This window comes from Gymnogyps californianus, chromosome 1 (genome assembly GCF_018139145.2).
Source record: "Gymnogyps californianus isolate 813 chromosome 1, ASM1813914v2, whole genome shotgun sequence".
NCBI lineage: Eukaryota > Metazoa > Chordata > Aves > Accipitriformes > Cathartidae > Gymnogyps > Gymnogyps californianus.
The window spans coordinates 165824001-165847653 of record NC_059471.1 but is presented as its reverse complement, the minus strand read 5'-3'; the positions used below and the strand labels follow the sequence as shown (position 1 = coordinate 165847653).

At 38.3% G+C, this 23653-nt stretch overlaps 1 protein-coding gene across 3 annotated transcripts in view; it reads left to right on the top strand.

Moving 5' to 3' along the window:
* SCYL2 (SCY1 like pseudokinase 2) overlaps nucleotides 1–23653 on the top strand; it is a 43397-nt gene that overhangs the window by 10697 nt on the left and 9047 nt on the right. For 2 of the 3 annotated variants that reach the window (XM_050896309.1, XM_050896316.1), the window contains exons 3-10: nucleotides 1912–2069; nucleotides 12932–13076; nucleotides 13669–13818; nucleotides 14434–14655; nucleotides 15533–15649; nucleotides 17911–18036; nucleotides 19488–19664; nucleotides 23377–23499. In XM_050896309.1, coding sequence (XP_050752266.1) covers nucleotides 1912–2069; nucleotides 12932–13076; nucleotides 13669–13818; nucleotides 14434–14655; nucleotides 15533–15649; nucleotides 17911–18036; nucleotides 19488–19664; nucleotides 23377–23499 — 1218 coding nt within the window. Of the gene's footprint in view, nucleotides 1–1911; nucleotides 2070–12931; nucleotides 13077–13668; nucleotides 13819–14433; nucleotides 14656–15532; nucleotides 15650–17910; nucleotides 18037–19487; nucleotides 19665–23231; nucleotides 23244–23376; nucleotides 23500–23653 lie in introns of all 3 variants that reach the window. The other variant, XM_050896321.1, reaches the window with a different exon arrangement.

Here is a 23653-nt window from a genome sequence, read left to right as displayed (position 1 = left end):
GATTCAGCTTTGTCTTAATTCTTCTGTACAATAATATCTAGTGACTTATGGGGGTTAAGACATTATATTGTTGATATGGCATTCTGCATATAAAAATCAATGTTGATTATGGAATCGAATTTCAGAATTCCATATTTTGAATTATTAATATCAGAACACATTTAACATTTTAGTGTCCATGAGCAGAGATGGCTGTATGCTTTCTTCTTGTATCAGACGTGTTACATGAAAATGAAGGTATTGAAAGCAAGTTGTCACACAGCTCAAATTATTTTGATTCTTGACATTCCACAATAACTAGATCTACAAAATCAATGTGATAGCAATCGTTTTCATCCCTAGAATACTACAATTTCATATACATACTTATATGTGAGCTAATTCGGGGTATGTAAAAGTTGTCAAACTTCAAACAAACCATGCAGGATTGCACGAAGCACCAATAGAACTTATTTATAGCCATCATAAAATATTCAAACAATAGCTGATGTCCCATACTATCCAATTTAAGTACTCACTTTCTGGTTCTTTTGACTTGTCATTAAACAGAAGTGCTTTCAGAAGTGCTGTATTAGTTTGAAATTTTGTTATTGGTCACGTACTGCTCAATACATTCACACTTGCTGCTGGAAAATGCATATTTTTTGAATAGTGGGTATAGTCTATGTCTTCCATCCCCTGTCATTGGTTCCTCCCTGCCTTGTGTCTATGTTAATGTTTGATCCATCACACTTAAGAGTTGGAGTGGGGAGCTGGTATGGATAGAAGCAGGAAAAGTGTACTTGGTTGAGTTATTTATAGATGTTCACCTGCTAATGGCTTAATGAGACAGGTACCAACTAAAAAATATAAACCAATTTTTTGTGTATTGGACTGAATTTCTTTTTTTATATAGCCTATTTCTAGAAGTCTTTTTTTTTTAAATCAATACTGTAACTGTTCCTGTGAGATTTTAATTAGACTAATGGTTATAAAATGTGCAGTACAAGAGCATAGACTTCCTCTTGGGACTGAAAACTGTATTTTCATATTATTTTCTACTGGTTTCTATCCTTTACTATTATTCATAATGCTGTTGTAGGAGTATAAGAAAGTCTGTGTTTCATGGTAAAGTTTTAGTTCCTTTTTTCTTCAGTTGATTTATTTCTCTTTAATGGCTTCCAAGATGGTGATGTAATCTAATTTTTTATTTCACATCCACCTCTGTAATGTCAAAGTTTCATATAAATTTCTTAATTTTCTCCCACTCCATTTGCAGAGGTTGGTTGGAAGAACTATTTTCTCTGTTTTTAACATCTACTGCATTTCTGGGACTTCTTTTTACACATGTTTAAGCATTAAAAAATTCTTAATGTTTTATCATGTGAATGGTCTGATCAGATTAATTGATTACTGTGACTATAAATTATCTTTCATGAATGTCTAGTTTAATATAGGTCATACTGGTTTGGAGCAGAATGCTGAGACAGAGTCTGGTTTAATAAAGCACCACTTGATATATTTAATGCCAAATGGCTGCATATATGCTCAGAATATTTTAATGGTTCATAGTTGATGTAAATGCTTTCATCTACTTAAAATCAAGCTGATTTCTGTCCTGTGGATCTGCTGCTTTGTCACTGTGTAGATAGATAGTGGTTATAGTTTACGTATTACTGTTTGCAAGATAAGGAGCAGTAGTACCTTAATTCTTAAAATATATATTCCAGAAGTTATATACAGTAACCTGTGTGATTATGACTGGGACAAAGTAAGGACAATATGTATATATACATATACATTGAAATACTTATTGCATTGGTGGGATTGTACTGTTGATTCAAAAAATGTGTGTGTGCGTCTATGTAATTGTGTATAGGCTTGTTTTTTGGCTATGTTATCTACTGAGTGAATTTTATTGCTTATTTCTAGGAAGTGGCTGTTTTTGTCTTTGATAAGAAGCTAATAGACAAGTATCAAAAATTTGAAAAGGATCAGATTATTGATTCTTTAAAACGAGGTGTTCAACAGCTAACCAGGCTTCGACACCCTCGACTACTTACTGTTCAACATCCATTGGAAGAATCCAGGTAAGCTGTAGTAAAGTTGAGAACAGAACTTCTTAATCATTGTTTTGTTATTGGCCATAAAATATCTGGAACATTCAACACATACATCTGATGAGATTCAAGTTTATTGTATTTACTCATGTGAGAATGGTATTCACTCCACCCTCAGATTTTTTTTCCCCCCAAGTCATGGGATGTATTTCAGGTGTGAATCTAGGTAATAAGCTATTGTATGATCTTAGTCCAGTTGCAGCTATAAGGCTAGACATGACCCTTACAGCATGAAAATTTGGTAGTTCAACTAATTTCACTTTTAAAGAACTCTCTTCAAAATTCTTTTCTTTCAAAAGGTTGTTCAGACATTTGTTCCATTTATGAGATATATGTACTTCGTGCATGTGAGATTGGAGATTTTTGGTAAATTGTATGTGTTGTGGCCACATATGTGTTTAAAAGGTCCTCAAATGCCAGTCGAGGGAGACAAAATTCAGTGTGTTTTTGTAGTGCTTATTTTATTTATGTAAGGTTGGTCACTAGGCACAATAATGGGTTAGTCTTACAGATTTATCATTCAACTGTAGTGATAACAGCACACTAAAATCTAACAAATAAAATGAAGGTTTCATGTTAAAATAGAAAGCTGATCCTACTGAGGAAGATCGTGAAGGTGTTAGAGGTTTTTTTCTAAAGTAGTTTTTCTAAATAGTAACCTAATAAAGATTGATGTACATTACCTTTCAAACTTCTACATTTTTGATTGTGTCTGTTAACCTGCATTTTTCCAAACGTACTGGCTTCTAGAAGCTCAGAATACTATAGGAATGCTTCTTCATCTTTGTGATGCCTACTTTGGGGAAGATTTTTTGGATTAAATGACACTTGCATGTTCATATACAACTTTCCTCCAGTACTGAACACATTTCACATTAACAAGGGTTCAAAGCTGTCATTGCCCCTATGGTTCAGTATGTTCCGCACAAAAGCCTAGGGAAGATTAATTAGGTAATTGAAGACAGCTCCCAGTACTCTGGAACAGTAAATAAACTATTACATGCTAAATGGCCTAGGGTCATCTCAGTCATAGTGTATGCAAGTGAACCCAGAGTATGCTCCAGGCTTCTTCCTAAAATTGTCACAGTGTATCGATTGACTCAGCAACTGCATCTGGAATTATTTTTTCCCTGAACTCTGCACTTCAGAAGAAAAGGCTAAGATTCGTACCTTGGAGTGTTAAGAAAGCTTTGGTGTTCTTCTTGTGAAGAATTTAAGCCTTTTGAGTAAAATTAACAGTGTAGTTATGTCAGAGTTCTCGTTCGTGAGTTTTTAGTAATGCCCTATGCTTTGCTCCAGTTGTTCTTCTTTCCATACTCAGCACGCTCAGCTACTGGTAGAAACACCAGTAGCACAAAACCTGTCCAGTTGCTTGCTGTGCCAGAAACTGATGTAGCAGTTTTTGGAGGGGGTTCATAAAAGAAAAGTTTGCTTAGAATATTTGTGTGTGTAACCTTGTACAAGCATGCTGTTAGATTTCTTTAGAATTGCAGGTTGTTCCAGAGTGCTTATTCTTGAAGAAATCTGTCATGAGCTCCTTATGGCTAGACTACCTGGTCTTTTTTTGTGTCTCCAAAGTAACATGCAGTTGCGTTGAACTCCTTGCAAGTCACCCTTTATTCCTCCTTTGTGGGGCAAAGGGTTACTTGGAGTACCTGGACAGCTGAAGTAGATATAGAAAGAAAGGCCATACCTTTCTGACCCTAGTGTGTAGGTAGCTTTTCCACTATTAATAGAATGTTTCTACTCCAGATTATTGGTATTCAATATAATTATATTTAATATAAATATATATATTCTATATGTTATGATGTATACGTTTTACATGCATTTATATAATGAATAACTTTATACTAAATATTTAATATAAATAAATCTGCTTACAACTGGTCTTGAATTCCAGTAACAACACATATGAGCAATATTATTCTATATTTAACTTGTTATTGGAGAAAAGGATAAAAAAGCCGAATTATAAGTTCACTCATAATGTCATTGCTACCCATTAAAAATAGTAGTAGTGTGAAGAGTCCCAGATACTTAATTTACTAGACATTCCATCTGTTGCAGTTTTTCCCAAAGCGCATGCATTTTTGACCATCACTTTTATTTTTAACTTTTTTCTTTTTATTATGTTACTCTGAATTTCATTTTGATATTATTCAGGGAACTGTTAAAGAAGCTGCACTGTATGGCAGACGTCAGCTTCTGCAATATTCAGTTGCTTTAATTAGATTTCCCCCATCCTTCCGTTACTCTGGTTTGGGTCCTTATTTAATTAGCTCCTAAAGTAAAAGATAAATAGCCATTTTTTTATTCCCTCAGAACAACAGCAATCAGAGGGTTTATGTTATGAAAACCACTGAATAACTGTTCCCTAATGTCCTGGTTTTGGCTGGGATAGAGTTAGTTTTCTTCTTAGTAGCTGGTACAGTGCTGTGTTTTGGATTTAGTGTGAGAATAATGTTGATAACACGCTGATGTTTTAGTTGTTGCTAAGTAGTGCTTATCCTAAGTTAAGGACTTTTCAGTTTCCCATGCTCTACCAGCAAGCAGGTGTGCAAGAAGCTGGGAGGGAGCATGGCCAGGACAGCTGACCCGAACTAGCCAAAGGGATATTCCATACCATAGAAGATCATGCTCAGTATATAAACTGGGGGGAGTTGGCATCGGTCAGCGGGTGGTGAACAATTACGTTGTGCATCACTTGTCTTTTCTTGGGTTTTATTTCTCTCTTTTTTTTTTGTTATATTCCTTTTTGTTACAATTATTCTTATTCTATTTTTTTATTGTTAGTTAGTATTGTATTTTATTTTACTTTAGTTATTAACTGTTCTTACCTCAAGCCACTGGTTTTACTTTTTTTTCCCGGTTCTCCTTCCCATCCCACTGGGAGGGGTGAGCGGCTGCGTGGTGCTTAGCTGCCGGCTGGGGTTAAACCACGACAGTCCTTTTTGGCGCCCAACATGGGGCACGAAGGGTTGAGATAACAACAGATCTGATCAGAGTGTGTTAAAACAAATTTGTTATAATTATTCATTGTATTGGTTTAATAGTCACTGGTCACAATGTGGATTCCTTTGCTCTCAAAGTTGATGTGGTTGTTCTTAACGTTGTGTTATGTAATACCTTTCTTGCAGTATATGCTCCCTGTTGTGCTGTTTATCACCTGTGGGGACTGGGCTAGAGTTATCATGTTGTTGTTGTTTGTAATACTGGCTCATGATATGATATAAGTGCAGGTCGTGAAGCTAATCTGGTATTTGTACTGAGCATTGCCATCACCTCTGTACTTTGGGAGCCATCTATCGGAAACTATTAATAATTACACCTTTTACGTTTTCTCCTCGGAGAGCCGATCTATGGAGGAGACATCTCCGTGCTTCGGGTGCCATCTCCTGGAGACTATTAATAATTACACTGTTTACCTTTTCTCCTCGGGGAGCCAACCTTTGGGGGAGACATCTTCCCACATCTTCCCCTTCTCCACCAGATTAATTACAATAGCGTTTGAGGAGTTTGAAAATTTTGAATATCCTTGGGATGTTGAACTCAGCATGGTCCTGTTGCTAGGAACCAGCATGTTCCTGAATGTGGTTCAGATCTTGTTTAGGGTTAAACAGCTATCTAAAAATACCACCTGGAGATCAACTCCCGCGACAGGTACTGCGGCTACTCAGATCCCCGTGACAAGCACTGCAGCTACTCCAACCCCTGCGACTGCAGCTACTCAAACCGCGATGACAGGCACTGCGGCTACTCAAACCGCGACAACAGACGCTGCAGCTGCTCCAGCCCCCACGACTGTGGCTACTCAAACCCTGGCAAGAAGCACTGTAGCTACTCAGACCCCGGCGACAGGCGCTGTGGCTACTCAGACCCCAGCAATGGGTGATGCAGCTGAACCAGGGAATCAACCAGTGCCAGTATCAGTCGCCCCTATACAGAAGAAGAAATATACAAAAAAATCAGTTCGCTTAGCGAAGGATGAAGGTGAACCAGGGTTATCACGAGAACAGGAGGAAGAGGCAGAACCGGAGATGATCACCCGATCCCTATCCTCGAGTGAGCTGCGAGATATGCAAAAAGATTTCAGCCATCGCCTAGGTGAGCACATTATCACCTGGCTGCTCCGATGCTGGAATGATGGGGCCACTAGCTTGGAATTAGAGGGTAAGGAAGCCAAGCAGCTGGGATCCCTGTCTAGAGAAGGGGGCATTGACAAGGCGATTGGAAAAAAGGCACAAGCCCTCAGCCTCTGGAGGCGACTTCTGTCGGGCATGAGGGAAAGGTATCCCTTCAAGGAACATAATGTATGTAAATGAAGCAAGTGGACCACCGTGGAGAGAGGTATCCAATACTTGAGGGAATTAGCTGTGCGGGAGATAGTTTATTATGACCCAGACAATGCGCAGTTACCCACAGATCCAGATGAAGTCCAATGCGCACAACCCATGTGGCGGAAGTTTGTACGGAGTGCACCATCATCGTATGCCAACACATTGGCAGTAATTGACTGGAAAGACGAAGAGGGACCAACGGTGGATGAATTGGGTCACCAACTCCGGCAGTACGAAGAAAGTCTCTTCCTCCCTCATCTTGGCTGTGGAGAGACTGCCAGACATACTGGCCAAGAAACTGTCCTGAGAGTTGCAGTGATTTTAGGATAAGTTTGGCCACCCACCTGTATGGACCAGTATCTCGGTTATTAGGAGTAGGTATTCCTCTGGGCAAGAGAGAGGAGATAGAAGGTACACACCATGGGGTACCCTGTGGTTTTACCTGCATGAACACAGAGAGGACATGAAGAAGCAGGATGGAAAACCTAGCTTGGTCCTAGATGCACGGGTACGTGAATTGCAAGGGAAAATGATTACAAAAGGGGGTTCTTCCAGGAAAATTGCTGCTCCAGTCTCCAGTGGGCAGTGTGGGTGGTGTGCCAGACGGAGTGAAAGGGCTAATCTTACTCCTGATCCTATGAGCAGGAATTCTAATAATTCTAATCCGTTTTTACAAGAAGTGAGTGGAGAATCCTATGACCAGGACTGGAGGGGCCCTGCCTCCAGCCAGGTGGAGGAGAGGGACAACCGGGTTTACTGGACTGTGTGGATCCGGTGGCCTGGCATGTCAGACCCACAGGAGTATAAGGCTCTAGTAGATACCGGTACACAGTGTACCCTAATGCCATCAAGCTATAAAGGGGTAGAACCCATTTGTATTTCTGGGGTGACAGGGGGATCCCAACAGCTAACTGTATTGGAGGCTGAAATAAGCCTAACTGGGAATGAGTGGCAAAAACACGCCATTGTGACTGGCCCAGAGGCCCCACGCATCCTTGGCACAGATTATCTCAGGAGAGGGTATTTCAAGGACCCAAAAGGGTACCGGTGGGCCTTTGGTATAGCTGCCTTGGAGATGGAGGAAATGGAACAGCTGCCCACCTTGCCTGGTCTCTCGGAGGACCCTTCTGTTGTGGGGTTGCTGAGGGTCAAAGAACAACAGGTGCCCATCACTACCACAATGGTGCACCGATGGCAATATCGCACCGACCGAGACTCCCTGATTCCCATCCATACGCTGATTCATCGACTGGAGAGCCAAGGAGTGATCAGCAGGGCTCGCTCACCTTTTAACAGCCCCATATGGCCAGTGCAAAAGTCTAATGGAGAATGGAGACTAACAGTAGACTATCGTGGCCTGAATGAAGTCACGCTGCTGCTGAGTGCTGCCATGCCAGACATGCTAGAACTTCAATATGAACTGGAGTCAAAGACAGCCACAAGTACGCCACAATTGATATCGCTAATGCATTTTTCTCAATCCCTTTGGCAGCAGAGTGCCGGACACAGTTTGCTTTCACTTGGAGGGGCATCCAGTACACCTGCAATTGACTGCCCCGGGGTGGTGCCCCACCATTTGCCATGGACTAATCCAGAATTCACTGGAAAAGAGTGAAGCTCCAGAACACCTGCAGTACGTTGATGACATCATCATATGGGGCAACACAGCAGAAGTATTTTTTGAGAAAGGGAAGAAAATAATTCAAATTCTTCTGAAAGCCGGTTTTGCCATAAAACAAAGTAAGGTGAAGGGACCCGCACAGGAGATTCAGTTTTTAGGAATAAAATGGCAAGATGGACGTCATCAGATCCCGATGGATGTGATCAACAAAATAGCAGCTATGTCTCCACCGACTAGTAAACAGGAAACACAAGCTTTCTTAGGTATTGGTTTTTGGAGAATGCATGTTCCAAATTATAGTCTGATTGTAAGCCTTCTCTATCAGGTGACCCAGAAGAAGAACAATTTTAAATGGGGCCCTGAGCAACAACAATCCTTTGAACAAATTAAGCAGGAGATCATTCATGCAGTAGCTCTTGGGCCAGTCCGGGCAGGACAAGATGTTAAAAATGTGCTCTGCACCGCAGCCGGGGAGAATGGCCCCTACCTGGAGCCTCTGGCAGAAAGCACCAGGGGAGACCCGAGGCCGACCCCTAGGGTTTTGGAGTCGGGGATATCGAGGATCCGAGGCTCGCTATACTCCAACTGAAAAAGAGATATTGGCAGCATACGAAGGAGTTCGAGCTGCTTCAGAAGTGTTTGGTAATGAAACACAGCTCCTATTAGCACCCCGACTGCCGGTGCTGGGCTGGATGTTCAAAGGGAAGGTTCCCTCTACACATCATGCAACTGATGCTACATGGAGTAAGTGGGTTAAACTGATCACACAACAAAGTTGAATAGGAAACCCCAGTCGCCCAGGAATTTTAGGAGTGATCACGGATTGGCCAGAAGGCAAAGATTTTGGAATGTCACCAGAGGAGGAGGTGACGCATGCTGAAGAGGCCCCACTGTACAATAAACTGCCAGAAAATGAGAGGCAATATGCCCTGTTCACTGATGGGTCCTGTCGCATTGTAGGAAAGCATCGGAGGTGGAAGGTGGCTGTATGGAGTCCTATATGACAGGTTGCAGAAACTGCAGAAGGAGAAGGTGAATCGAGTTAGTTTCCAGAGGTGAAAGCCATCCAGCTGGCTTTAGACATTGCTGAACAAGAAAAGTGGCCAATACTTTATCTCTATACTGACTCATGGATGGTGGCAAATGCTATTTGGGGGTAGTTGCAGCAATGGAAGCAGAGTAATTGGCAACGCAGAGGTAAACCCATCTGGGCTGCTGCATTGTGGCAAGATATTGCTGCCTGGCTAGAGAACCTGGTTGTGAAAGTACGTCACGTAGATGCTCATGTACCTAAGAGTTACCCACTGAAGAATATCAAAACAACCAACAGGTAGACAAGGCTGCTAAGATTGAAGTGGCTCAGGTAGATCTGGATTGGCAGCATAAGGGTGAATTATTTATGGCTTGGGGGGCCCTCATGACACCTCAGGCCATCAGGGAACAGATGCAACATATAGATGGGCTTGTGATCGAGGGGTGGACTTGACCCTGGACACTATCGCACAGGTTATCCATGAATGTGAAACGTGCACTGCAGTCAAGAAAGCCAGGCGGTTAAAGCCTCTTTGGTATGGAGGATGATGGCTGAAATATAAATATGGGGAGGCCTGGCAGATCGACTATATCACACTCCCACTAACCCGCCAAGGCAAGCGCCATGTGCTTACAATGGTGGAAGCAACCACCAGATGGCTGGAAACATATCCCATGCCCCATGCCACCACCTGGAACACTATCCTGGGCCTTGAGAAGCAAATCTTACGGCAACATGGCACTGCAGAAAGAATTGAGTCAGACAACGGCACTCATTTCCAAAACAACCTCATAGATACCTGGGCCAAAGAGCATGGCATTGAGTGGGTGTATCTCATCCCCTATCATGCACCAGCCTCTGGGAAAATCGAGTGATACAATGGATTGTTAAAGACTACATTGAGAGCAATGGGTGGTGGGACCTTCAGACATTGGGATACACATTTAGCAAAGGCCACCTGGTTAGTCAACACTAGAGGATCTGCCAATCGAGCTGGCCCTGCCCAATCAGAACTTTTACGTACTGTAGAAGGGGATAAAGTTCCTGTAGTGCACATAAAGAATAAGCTAGGGAAAACAGTCTGGGTTACTCCTGCCTCAGGCAAAGGCAAACCCGTTTGTGGGATTGCTTTTGCTCAAGGGCCTGGGTGCACTTGGTGGGTGATGCGGAAGGATGGGGAATTCCGATGTGTGCCTCAAGGGGATTTGATTTTAGGTGAGAATAGCCAATAGATCAAATTGTATGATGTTGATTGCTATATAATCCTGCCTCTGTATGTCATCATTATTATAATTGTTATATGCTGTATCAATGGTATTACAGTAAGAATTACTTAGATTAATGAAGAATGAACTTTGATAAAACTGAGCAAAGTGCAGTAGTGGTGGAACCAGGACTGACTTCAGCATGCAACAATCCAACACTACACACCATCCTCCTGCTGTGCCCAGTGTCACCCATCTGTCGCACCACACTGAAGCCTGATCCTGCTCTGCCAACTGAGCGGACTTGGCACCATCCCTCCTGCCCAGAAAGACTGTTATGACAGACGGAGTCCAAAGTCATGGACTAAATGAACTCAACACACATTGGATAGAGATGGCCCAGAGACTGTGGGAGTGATATCTGTGTGTATATATTAAAAGACAGGAAAAGCGGCGGTGATTAATTGGAAATGTATTGGAAAGTGTGGGTTCTGGGCATGACGTAAATGGTATAGAATAAGGGGTGGATATTGTCCTGATTTTGGCTGGGGTAGAGTTAGTTTTCTTCTTAGTAGCTGGTACAGTGCTGTGTTTTGGATTTGGTGTGAGAATAATGTTGATAACACGCTGATGTTTTAGTTGTTGCTAAGTAGTGCTTATCTTAAGCCAAGGACTTTTCAGTTTCCCATGCTCTGCCAGCAAGCAGGTGTGCAAGAAGCTGGGAGGGAGCATGGCCAGGACAGCTGACCCGAACTAGCCAAAGGGATATTCCATACCATAGAAGATCATGCTCAGTATATAAACTGGGGGGAGTTGGTCGGGAGGGGCAGATAGCTGCTTGGGCATCGGTCAGCGGGTGGTGAGCGATTGCATTGTGCATCACTTGTCTCTTCTTGGGTTTTCTTTCTCTCTTTTTTTTTTTGTTATATTCCTTTTCATTACAATTATTATTATTATTGTATTTTTATTATTGTTAGTATTGTATTTTATTTTACTTTAGTTATTAAACTGCTCTTATCTTAACACATGAGTCTTACTTTTTTTTTCCCAATCCTCTTCCCCATCCCACTGGGAGGGGGGAGAGGGAAGCAGCTGCGTTGTGCTTAGCTGCTGGCTGGGGTTAAACCATGACACCTAGGTATTTTTTATCATCTATGCCTTAACTGGAACTAAATGTATAAGCTCTATGGTAAAGTTGAAGTCAGATTGACAATGAAGGACTTTGTCTTTCTGTGCTCTGATTCTTCCTTGTGATTGCTACAGAAACGAGTTTTGTAGCCCTAGTTGTGTTAATGGAAACATGAAAGGAATGGGGTAACAGAATGGTAGGGAGGAAGCCAAGCAAAGAGGTTCTGTCAGGTTGGCTGACACTTATGATTCAATGTATTTTAATTTTCAGTTGTTTTTCCTTCAGAAAGGCAGTAGATAAAACTAAAGAAAAACTAAAATCTGGATGAGTAATAAGAGGTTTGCATGTTTCATCAGCCTTATTTTGCTTCAGAGAGCAAGCTTGTTAATTATTGAGATACATAAAAACTATGTGGTAGATTCATGCTGAAGCATTGTGTCTTCTGTGATATTTTATGGAATGAACAAAAAGTTAGGCTTCTGTCATCTTGCCTATAACTTTATATTCAAAAATATATCTTTATTACTGTTACTCAGTCTCAGTTTTCTGTGTTCATACTGATGCAGTATTTAGTGTTCTCATGAATTACTCATCCTTAAACCAGGTATGTGTGCTGCCATCCATGTAATGCTTTCTCCAAAAAAACTTTAAAACAATTAAGAAGTGAGGTGCAATGACTGTCCAGGGCCTCCAGTGCTGTGCAGACCAGTATGTAGAATGTGGATATAAAGAATGACTGTCTATGTTACATGAAGTTTGTGAAACTGAGACATACATTGTTTTCAGGAGTTCGAAATTTGAAATTTTGAAGCACAGTGTTACAGCCAGTCCACTTTATGTGTAGAAGTTTGCTTCATCTGTGCTTTTCAAACACTGTTGACACAAAAATGCATAAACAAGACCTGTAGTTTTTCATGAAGAAAACAATAGATTAAATAGTTTAGAAAACAGTCACTTCACATGCAAACTGCAGTTCATAAAACAAGCATATTTGTGTTTGTACTACTTCTTTTCTATTCATTTGCAAAGTAAAAGAATATTCAGGTGCTACCTTACATTTTATTAATTTTGTTTCTGATCATTGTCTGACCACAGTAAGTATTGCTTCAGTCAGGGACGTGTCGGTTTTAGGCACAGCTAAAAGCCTGATTTTACAATTTTTAATAATAGTAAGAATTATTTGTTTGCTTTTCCTGCATCAGGACAAGAAAAGCATTGTTTTGTTAGAACTTTTTATGAAGCATTGTGTGTATCATTAGTGATGTATGTGAATGTTAAGGAATAAAACAACTTAATTATATTTTTTTAATACTTCAGATATTTATATATTTCTCTTGCAGATAATATTACTTATAAGAATTCAAAACCTGAAATAGAACATGGTTTTAGGTAGCACCAAGTGCTCTGGTAATGTATACGATGATGTTTGTATGGTTCTTTATTCGCAGTCAAGAGATTTACTACATTAATTTACAAGAAATGTTTTTATGTATTTCCTCTACAGGGATTGCTTGGCATTTTGTACGGAACCAATCTGTGCAAGTTTAGCTAACGTTCTTGGCAGCTGGGACAACCTACCTTCTCCTTTACCATCTGACATTAAAGAGTACAAACTTTATGATGTGGAAACCAAATATGGTTTGCTTCAGGTATGACACAGGTTGTCCTTATAGTTTTCATGTACTTTTAGTATTAATAATTGTTTTTAAAAGTCTGTAAACTGCCAAAGTTTTGTCTGCCTATAGTAAATCAAATAATTGGGAAGTGAGAGATGATAGTGCCCTGATCACTGTAAGTATAAGAGAGGATGAACACTGGAGGCTCTAAGTTGCTACTGTTTTTGCTTGTTCTGACATGGAAAATACGAAATCGAGTGAACTTTTATTTTCCATATAAATGTCTGTGCTGCAGCTGTCTCTCCCATATGTGAATCTTAACCTTCTCTGGAGGAACAGTAGCTCCCAGGTTTTATTTGGTGAATAAGTTGATCAACTTTGAAAAGCATTTATATTCTTATGCTGTGATAGTTAATCGGCATTAGTAATCTCATCTGCTGATTACCCATCTGCGTTTGATTTCCTTCATACATAATTTTTAAGACATAGCCTAAAATAGTGGTGAAAAATTGTTTCTTAGTTAACTTACCAATTTAACCGTGACCACAGGAACAGAATTTTTGTAAATGTCTTACAGGATATTTGGGGAAATATTTAACCTGAAATAATAATCTTTTATTAACAGGTTTCTGAAGGCTTGTCATTTTTGCATAGCAGTGTGAAAATGGTCCATGGAAATATTACTCCTGAAAATATAATTTTGAATAAGAGTGGAGCATGGAAAATTATGGGCTTTGATTTTTGTATCCAGTCAACAAATCCATCTGAACAGGAGGTAATAGATCTTTATAGTTATCATCATTAAATTTCTAATTCAGATCTTTGTCTGAAACCAGTTTCATGACCTTGCATTTCAGTACAGAACCATTTATTTAATATTCACCTCTATATTTTTTTGGCAGGAAGTTTGAACATATGGCACAGGTCTGGATTGAAGTGCTGCGTTTGGTCATCACAGAAAAAAAGCCTGAGTTGGCTCAGTGGAGTCAAAATAGACTAGTGATGGTTTCAGACAGAGGCTGAAGCCTGTACCACTTCTGCTCACTTGCATATTGGATAACATGCAAAGCTACCTAATTTAGTCTGTTGCATCCACTCAGTGCCTGGTTGCTACGTCCTAAAATGACTTCCCATCATAGCTCATGTTTCCCTCTTACAGCAGTGCTTTGATTTTACATTACACTTCCCAACTCTAATATTCAGACATAACTGCGTCAGCTGATCCCTCTAAGCTACAGACACAGATTCTTAACAGTTTTGCCTTACTCCGTTTCTGTTTCATTCATAATTGAACTTGAGTGGATTAATTATTTTTCGCTGCTTGAATTTCTTATTTAAAATATTCTTTAAAAACCCCTAATAAATGTACTTTCTTTTACTTCTCTTGTAGCCAAAGTTCCCTTGTAAGGAATGGGATCCAAACTTGCCATCCTTGTGTCTTCCAAATCCTGAATATCTGGCACCAGAATATATTCTGTCTGTGAGCTGTGAGACAGCCAGTGATATGTATTCTCTAGGAGCTGTTATGTATGCAGTGTTTAATAAAGGGAAACCAATTCTTGAGGTCAACAAGCAGGATATTTATAAAAGCTTTAGTAGACAGCTGGATCAGGTATTTGTTCTATTTGTGACTATTATTCATTGATTTTCATATTTGAAAAGTTACTGTTTTAAAATAGATTTAAATATTTAGAACACAATACCAGTGCTCCAACATAAACAATCTGATAATGGTGTCTTACCTTGCATGCTATCTTTATAACAAGAAAGAAGAATCCTAGCAAAAGATGGGAAATAAAAATACGTGTAGAGAAACTTACATGTACCAACTTTATAAACTACAAATTTCATTTTTCACCTGATTTCTCTGTAAACCTGTTGAATGCTGGTCTTGTGGAATAAGTACTTTACCTGTTGGGGTGAACAATGTGAAACACAAGGCAGTGAATGACCTGTGTAGGACCATTGAAGATGGCTGAGTTTAGAGTGACTTGATCACTTGACATTGCAATTGGTATCCACTTAGCTATCAGCTATTTCACGTTCTTTGTGGACTATGAATATTAACAGAAGACAGTTACTTGGATCAGCTGACATAATGTACGTTCATATGCAAGTTTCCTTTGTCATAACTTCTTTGGGTGTCCATTGCCTTAGTTGTGTGTACTGTGTTTTAATGTGTGTAGACAACTCAGATAATAATGTTTACCTGTTTAAAAATACTGGGTTTGTGTTTTCTGATAACCTGAACACAATGAGAAGTTGGAAATAGGGGAATGTAACCTGAAGCAGGTAGGCTGTTGGGAGACAGAAAGAAGACTATGAGGGATCAGAAGCAAATGGGTTATAAAAGGGGAGAAGGGAGGGATATCAAAGGTGTGGGTAGAGAAACCATCAAGAGGACAAAGTATAGTCCTATTGTATACTGGAAATAGTTATATGCAGGATTTTCTGACTTCATGGTGCATGTGCTTAAATTACTTACGCAGCTGAGCCGTTTAAGCTCCAGTACTCTTCAGGATATACCAGAGGAGGTGCGTGAACATGTAAAGCTACTCTTAAATGTAGCTCCAGCAGTCAGACCAGACGCAGATCAAATGACTAAGGTCAGTTCATTGAAAATACAGTAGCCATAGGAAGGAGGGAAAATAGTGTTTGATTTGTAGAAACAATAGAGCTATTTTAAAGTGTTTTCCTGTTAATCATTTTAGTTGAAATGTTAAATATTTTTTAACTATTTTGGAAATAATGATGTTAGTTGATGCCAAAAGTTGTCCTTATGCTGACCTTTATTAATATGGAAGAAGTGAGTGCTGAGACAGAATTTAGAATAATCATTCAATGCAACACTATTTTGTTGCTTTCCAATACAGTTGGAACTATTTTCTATGCTATGTTTTTATACAGTTCAGTCTTTAAAACTGTATTGGAAGGATTTTAAAGCCATAAAATGATAAAGGCAATAAATGTAAGGATTAACTTTTGGCTTATGATTTTTGGTGTATTCTTAAATATGCAGAAGAATAGCTTAAAATATATTTGGAGCTTACTTGCCATAATAAAGCAAAAATGAATTGCAAGTAGGATAATTTAAGTTTTAATTTGACAAACTCTTCCTCCGCTTTCCTATCTGAATGTAGAACTTAAAAGCATGATTCTTCCTTTGTCTTATATCTTATTTTCTCATATCTGATAGCCTTTCAGATTCCTGCTTGTAGATTTGCTTAGCTAAACAATATTCTTCTTTTCCTGTCATATAAAAAGATTGTATGCAGAGAGAGAAATCAGTGTCTTAACAGTTGCAAGAAATAGTGAATGAAGAAGGGAGGGGGAACAGGTAATGGTTCTGCCAACATACATGCTGAAAGATGGGAAGTGAGGAAATTGGCAAATAGTACTCAGGTATCAACTCACTTGTCTGAAGGACTACGGCAAACAACTCTACAAATGCTTGTATTAAGCAGTATGGTTTTATAAAGATGTTAAGTCTCTTTTACCATGCCTGCACTGCAGACTGAATTGTAGGGTAGAGATATTAGAGCTTTAGTTCTACAAGCAGTTTGTTATGACCAGCATGACATGAGCTAAAATGGAGCTTGACATGGGCAAGTTTACCTTGCTAGTTTTAACTAGTTTTTGTTAACCTGTGTAGAATTCCACGATCACGTACATTTTGGTGTGTGATCTAGAAGACAGAATTTAAGTCCACAGTGCAGACTAGCTTGAATTCTCTGCTGATAGATCCTTTTCTTCTGTATTGCCTTACTCCAATCTGCTTTTCTGATTCTTTTTGTCTTTATTGCCCTACTCTTATTGGCTTCTCTTTCTGCCTTACAGCAGAGCTTCTTCAAATGTTTTTATGTCCTTTCTTTTTGCACAAACTTTTCAACTGAAAACAAGTATCTAAATAGTCTGAGAGACCATGCTTTGTCTTTAACTATTGCGAGCCTGTGAGGTTTGATATATCCCTCCCTAAAACTGAGAGCTAGCAGGAAGGCGGAATCTTACCCATCCAAGGTTTTGAATGCAGAACTTTTCATTCCAGTCTGTGTAGGTCTGGGATAGACATTCTTCTACTCTTTTTGTTCATCTGCTAACTGAAAGCTGAATATTTGGGGATGGATTTTTATATGAACAATCTTGTTATCATCATGCATTTTGATCAATCTTTCATTAACAACAAAGCAGCTCTGTCAGTGTTAATATGATATACCATGGCTATAGATGAAACCCCCTGGTATTTTGTTGGTGCCATCTTTATAAGCCTGGTCTATGTATATACATTGTTACACAATACTTAAGAAGGCCTGTGCCCTCTTTGCTGAAGTAATGCCAACATGGGAGATCGTGTGAGAAATTATAATGGACAGAATTTACAAGTGGGTCTGAACACTGGAGAGAAATTTATGTAATTACATATTTATTGCATATAGATGCTTGTTGATTCATTATAAGTTTCCAGGGGCAGTAGCCAGATCTGGCTGGCCTAGTAGGTAATCCTTTGTTGTGATATTAAATAGCATAATTATTCCTAGGAGAACTTTTAATCAAGGTTTTTACTTTTCATTCCATTTTTTGTGGACAAAACATTATTTCATATACAATAAGTTAACTTAGGTACACATAACATGCATGGGTTTCTTCAAAATGCTAGGAAAATTCCATCTTAATAATCAACTTTTGTCTGTGAATATTATACTACTTAGTATGTAAAAATGTACTTTTCTAATTGTTAGTTGCAGGCATGTCATTGTAAAGGTTTACTATAGTGCATTGAAAAGGTAAATAGATGATTGTATCTTGGAATCTTTGTAACAGTGTCAATGTTGTCTCCCTCCAGATCACAAGCTTTTAATCTTATTTTTAGATACCATTCTTCGATGATGTAGGAGCAATGACACTTCAGTATTTTGATTCATTATTTCAAAGGGATAACCTTCAGAAATCACAGTTTTTTAAAGGGCTACCAAAGGTTCTGCCAAAGCTACCTAAGGTATGTCTGTATGATGTCTTGAAATAGTGAGTTTAAAAATATGTGAACATCTATTAACATTCTAAATCTTGGAATGCTGGACTTTATGTAGCATTGTACCATAATAGACTGCCATGAAACTGTCAGAGTACAGTAGTAGGAAAGAAGGGGAGATTAGAAAATAGTCGGTGTGGAAGTACTCCTCAGCTATCAATAATTCTTTAAACGGAAAATGGCAAATTGTGCTACCAGTATGTGTAAGGAACCCTGATTTGCATGTCCTTTTGTAGTTCATTCCACTTTGAAAGGGAGTTGTCTTCTCTCCACTTACAAGGCTTTCCCTTTGTTTCCAGATGCTATCATAGCTCTTTGAAGTCATCTTGCCACCCTTTCTCCCAATAAGATTGCTTCAAGTTTTTTCATAGCAAGGCAGTACTTTAATGTTGAATGATGCAAAGCTTCCTTCCCTCAACAGACTGTTTTCTTGTGCTAGCAGAAATCTCAAAGGCAAATGTCTGTCATTACAGATTTCTTCTGTGTAGTGTTAGACACTATGTCTAGACTGACTCCTTTTCCTTTTGTGGTATTCTTTAATTTATATAAGGCATAATGCATATGTGATAGAAAAGTAGTATTAATTTAATACGTAATAGAATAGCTGAGCTTCTCAACCATTGCATTAAATTTCTTTATTTTTAGTTCTGTTTTGAACTACACAGTGCAAAATTCAGACTTCATGTTTAATACTCTCTTCTTTTTAATTTAGTAATTTTTTCCTTTGATCAGAAATCATTGATGCTTTGAATTTCAAAATAGATGGGATGTATTTCACCTAATTTTAGATAGCCACTGACTGACCTAATCATCTTTAGGGCACTCTTTTTTTTTTTTCTGTCTTGAAAGTATATTTTATGAGGGAAGGGCCTGTGCCCTTGAACTGTGTAGTTCTCTTTATTGACTTTAAAAGCATTTAAGGATGTCTAACTCTACAGTAGACATCCACAGTGTAAATACCTATTTTGTCAGCAGAATCCCATTTAGGGAACGTACCTGGAGTTTTACAGGGAGGTATAGTAGGATTATGTGTTTGTTCAGTGAGTGATGGGGTACTGAAAAACTGATTATTTTGGGGGGGTGATAGGGCCTTTTCTAAGAAAGCATGTAAAATAAGGTTTTCATAATTCACGTATGTGGCTGAAAGTCCTATTTTCTGTACAGTTAATTGCTTTTTGTTGACCTTCACAGTTGTTATAGTCTCCAGTTATGTTTTGAGTGCAAACAGAGAAAAGTAAGCAAAGTAACACAGTGTAAATTAGCTAGAGTATACTGTGAAAATAAGAGTTCAAAACTGAAAATTGTCTGTCTACTTTTTTGTAAAGATCAGGTTAATAAAAAAAGCTGTTGAGCTGGCACAATAGTAACTCACTGCAATGCAGTACAATGTGATGCATGGTTGTATTTTTTTCTTTTAGCGTGTTATAATTCAGCGAATTTTGCCTTGCTTGACTTCTGAATTTGTGAATCCTGATATGGTACCCTTTGTCTTGCCTAATGTTCTCCTGATTGCTGAGGAATGCACCAAAGAAGAATATATCAGGCTCATTCTGCCTGATCTTGGTCCTGTTTTTAAGCAGCAAGAACCAATCCAGGTATGTTAATATTGTTCAGATTACAATTTTTTTCTTTGGTGTTTTTTTCCCTGAAAAATGACTAATTGTTCTATTTCCCTTTTCCAGCTTCACACAGATTGCCCAGCCTGCTCTGTAGTTGTCCAGGCAGTCAGTCTTGATTCATACGAAATAGATTTTTTCCAGGAAATTCCCAAAGCCTCTACCCCTGCTTTTTTAGATGGTTTTTCTGAGGGTATATTTGCATTTATAGATGAGATTAGATAAGCAAAAAAGGAAACATTTAATTTACCACTCAATTCTTATTTTTGGTTGGTTGTAGGAGACATATTTGTAAGCATTTTATCACTTACCTAGCCAATCTGAGCAGGGTTGTACAGTACAATAATTGCTGACACTGGGATCATGGGGTGGAAAAGTTGTAACTTTTGACACTCTCTTAAAAGTGCTGTTTATTGATGATAATAAAATAGTGTTTATTTGAGGGCTGTGCACAAATTTGTGAAATTTGTTTCATTTTATTTGACAAATGTATTGTGTAAAATACGCTTTTTTCTGTTGTTTACATGCATAAAAGTAGTAAGACATTATCATTACTGTAAAGGAGCAAAACATTTGCATCCTTTTGTCAACACCATGTGCATGATGATTCCTGAGAATTCTGTCACTAAGTTAGGCATTGTGCCTCCACAGATAAAAGGCAGCTATGCATTCCTTCTAGCTCACCTTGTTTTACTGCTGGATGCTATTATTTCTCTGCAGAGCACTTAAGGGGCAAGATAAACGTAGGAGTGAACAAGTAGACCTTTTATTTCTGGGTTTCAGCAAACTGGATCAGAGAATTCTCATTATACTGGGGAGGGGGGAAAGGGGACAATTGTGTAACTGAGAATACCTCAGAAAATTAGAACTACTTAATGCTGTTTACCTTTAGTACACTGAGGGTTTATGTTAGCTTTGTTGTTGTCTTGAAAAAATTAAACGGCTAACCGACCAAAAGCCAGTGAACCTCTTAATTGTGCTGTTTCATCCTAAAAGGTAACATTGTGTTTTGCTACCTTTAACATCAGATTTGTGAGACAATCCTCACTGCAAAAAGTTTGTCTCAAAGTTATATCTGGAGCATAATGGGCACAAAACCTGTTTTATTTCTTGGGAAATGAGGGAAGCAAAATACAGACTTGGGGTCAGCTCGTAAAGAGCGAGCTTTGCGAAGTTTTTCTGTAGCTTTCTAGGTGCTATATATTAAATTCTTATGTTGACACTTTTAGTGTACACTAAGTACTACATGGTTTATTCCACTATTATTTCTGTGGTCTTTTTAGTATGGCAAAGTTTGTTTAAGTAATCTAGGACAGGTTTTCAAAGTTAATATACCAGGAATTCTGGAAAAAAATATAAATATTCAGAGTGCCAGAGGACAGAATCCCAGGTCTGACTGTCTTTGTGCAAGGCAAAAACGTCCAGTTCTTGTGTGTTTGTAACTCATGGAGAGGGGTGGACAGGGAAGGTGCCAATGTTTCTTCCAAATGCTCTCTCAAGACGTTTTAGATTTGTATGAGGGGCCTGTTGCTTGACTTTCGTAAGAAAAGTTAGGAAGTGAATTTATCATAGGGAAGCTGCTGTGATTCAGTATGAAGAAATTGTTATCCAGTGTTCACAGTGTCTTTGTATGAGGGAATTTATAATATGAAAATGAAATAGTTAAACTACTCATTCATATTGTACTCTTGGAGTTAGTGTGGATTAACAGGTGTGCTGTAAATTAACATCCTAGCTTACTCTGACATAGCTTCTCAGTGTAGGCAAACCCTTTATTTATGTCTAGGGGAATCCATAGAGAGTTAGCATGGGATGTGCTGTAAATTCATATTCTAATTCAGTACACCAAAGTGTATCCTGACAAGTACTGGGCTCAGTATTAATGAATGAAGCACATCTTTATCATTATTGTTCAGAGTGCAACTGCTGCTGCTTGCTTATTAGATAGTGTGTGTGAATCTGTGACTGTAACATCTTAGTTTCTACTTAAATAGATTAAAAGTATCAAATATGACCTTAGAAACCTAAAAATAGAAGGGATTCATTGGAACAGCATGAACTACATTCTAGTTAAAGACCGGTAGAGAGAGATCTCAAAAACGATTCCGCTTTATGTTATCTTAGTTGAAAAGCATTGACAGCCAGTGGAAAAGAGCTGAACTGCTTCTGTGAAACTGAAATTACTATATAGTACAATGTTTAACTTCAAAGCAGCCTGTTATATGTTCAAACATCTCGTTCTTATTTTAAAGGAGCTTTTCTAGTTGTTAAATAACAGGATTCATTCATGTCCTTTTCAAATTTGCAAAAACAGTCAAATGATCCTTCTCCAAAACTATACATTTAACTAACATAGAAACTGTCATCCCACAGTACTACAAGGTTGCTAGACAAGAGAAGAACAGTGTTATGAGCTCTTGTAGGTTTCAAAAAGCCAAGTTTAGGACAAATAAAAATTATTTTTTCAAGAATAATTATAAAATCTAACTTTAAAACTGATCTGGTCCATCTCACCCTCATTCTCCCAGATCTGGGGATATTGCATCAGAATCAGTGTTCATGGAATGACTGAATGAGTTTGTGTGTGTGTGTGTACAGTTTAGGTAATTATAAATGTACAATAAAAAAACACACATTAGCTGCAGTTTAAAAGATTTTTTTTTTTCTTCCCTGTAAAGGAAAGCAAATGAAAGGGGGAAACTTGTAATGTGGTCTTGGTACACTGGTATTTCTGCACTTTGATGCTTGTGTTTATTTGACATACAAGCACTGATTGCTACGTATTTTTAGACTTAAAAGTTGAAATCTTCCTGCTATGAAATACTTGACTTTTTAGTATTAATGTGATACCATTCACTACAATTTATCCATCTAGTCTAACCTGTTTTCTAAAAGAAGTCTAGGTATCAATGGATAGTCAAAGTCACCTGTAGCAAGTTGTCTCACGTATCTGAGATGAGACATGAGTCTTATGAGTTATGTAGCTCTCTGTATTGGAGTCTGAGCCTGGATGAGTAACCTAGAATAGCAGCTAACTTTTAGATGGCTAAGCCTAAGCAAGGTGAATCCCACTATGTAAATGTGCTATTCTGGTGTTGCTTTTTAGGTTAATGTGATGTGAATTTTTTTTGTTTGGGATTTTTCATTTTATGATATACAATTTCCATGTGAAATAGAATAAAGGTATTTTGTGTCCATATAGTAGCTGTAATATTCTTTTCATTATGTCCCTATTTTGATTCTAGATACAGATGGAATACAGATTTTATACGTGGAGTTGTGATCAAATGCTTTGAGGACAGCATTTGAGCCATAGTTTTTTGAAAGTTTAGCTTTTTCAATAGTGATGTGTGTATAAAGATTTTCTGTGGGTGGATTTTAACAAAAGACCATGTTGTAAATAGAAGCAGGAACTCCTTCCTTAGCCATTATGATTTCTTATTTCAGAAGGATTAGTCTAGAACATGCATATTTTGTTTGATTTGTATTTGCTGTTTTTAAAATGCAATAATATGTCAAAGTGTTTTTTGTCTTCCATGCCTTCAGGCAAGCAACATGGTAAGTGATCACATTTACTGAGTTACAAGAAAACTTCTGAAGTTTTTATGATATGATACAGCACACTTTAAATTGTAAGTATGTGTTTCTGGAGTTAAAACTTTTGGCTTCTGAATTGTCCTTCTTTTAATAGATCTTATTGATCTTCCTGCAAAAAATGGACTTGCTTCTAACCAAAACTCCACCAGATGAAATAAAGAACAGTGTTCTACCAATGGTTTATAGAGCCTTGGAAGCACCTTCAATTCAGATCCAGGTATAGTAATTGCAGCCTGTATTTAAAACAATTTTTTTCTCTTTTCTTTAAGCTGATATGCCAACTTTTTGTATACTCACATGTTTGTTTACTTGGAAAAAAAATGATAAAGCCGTGTAATATTCCTGAATGTTGAAAGAGATGAATGTTTTAT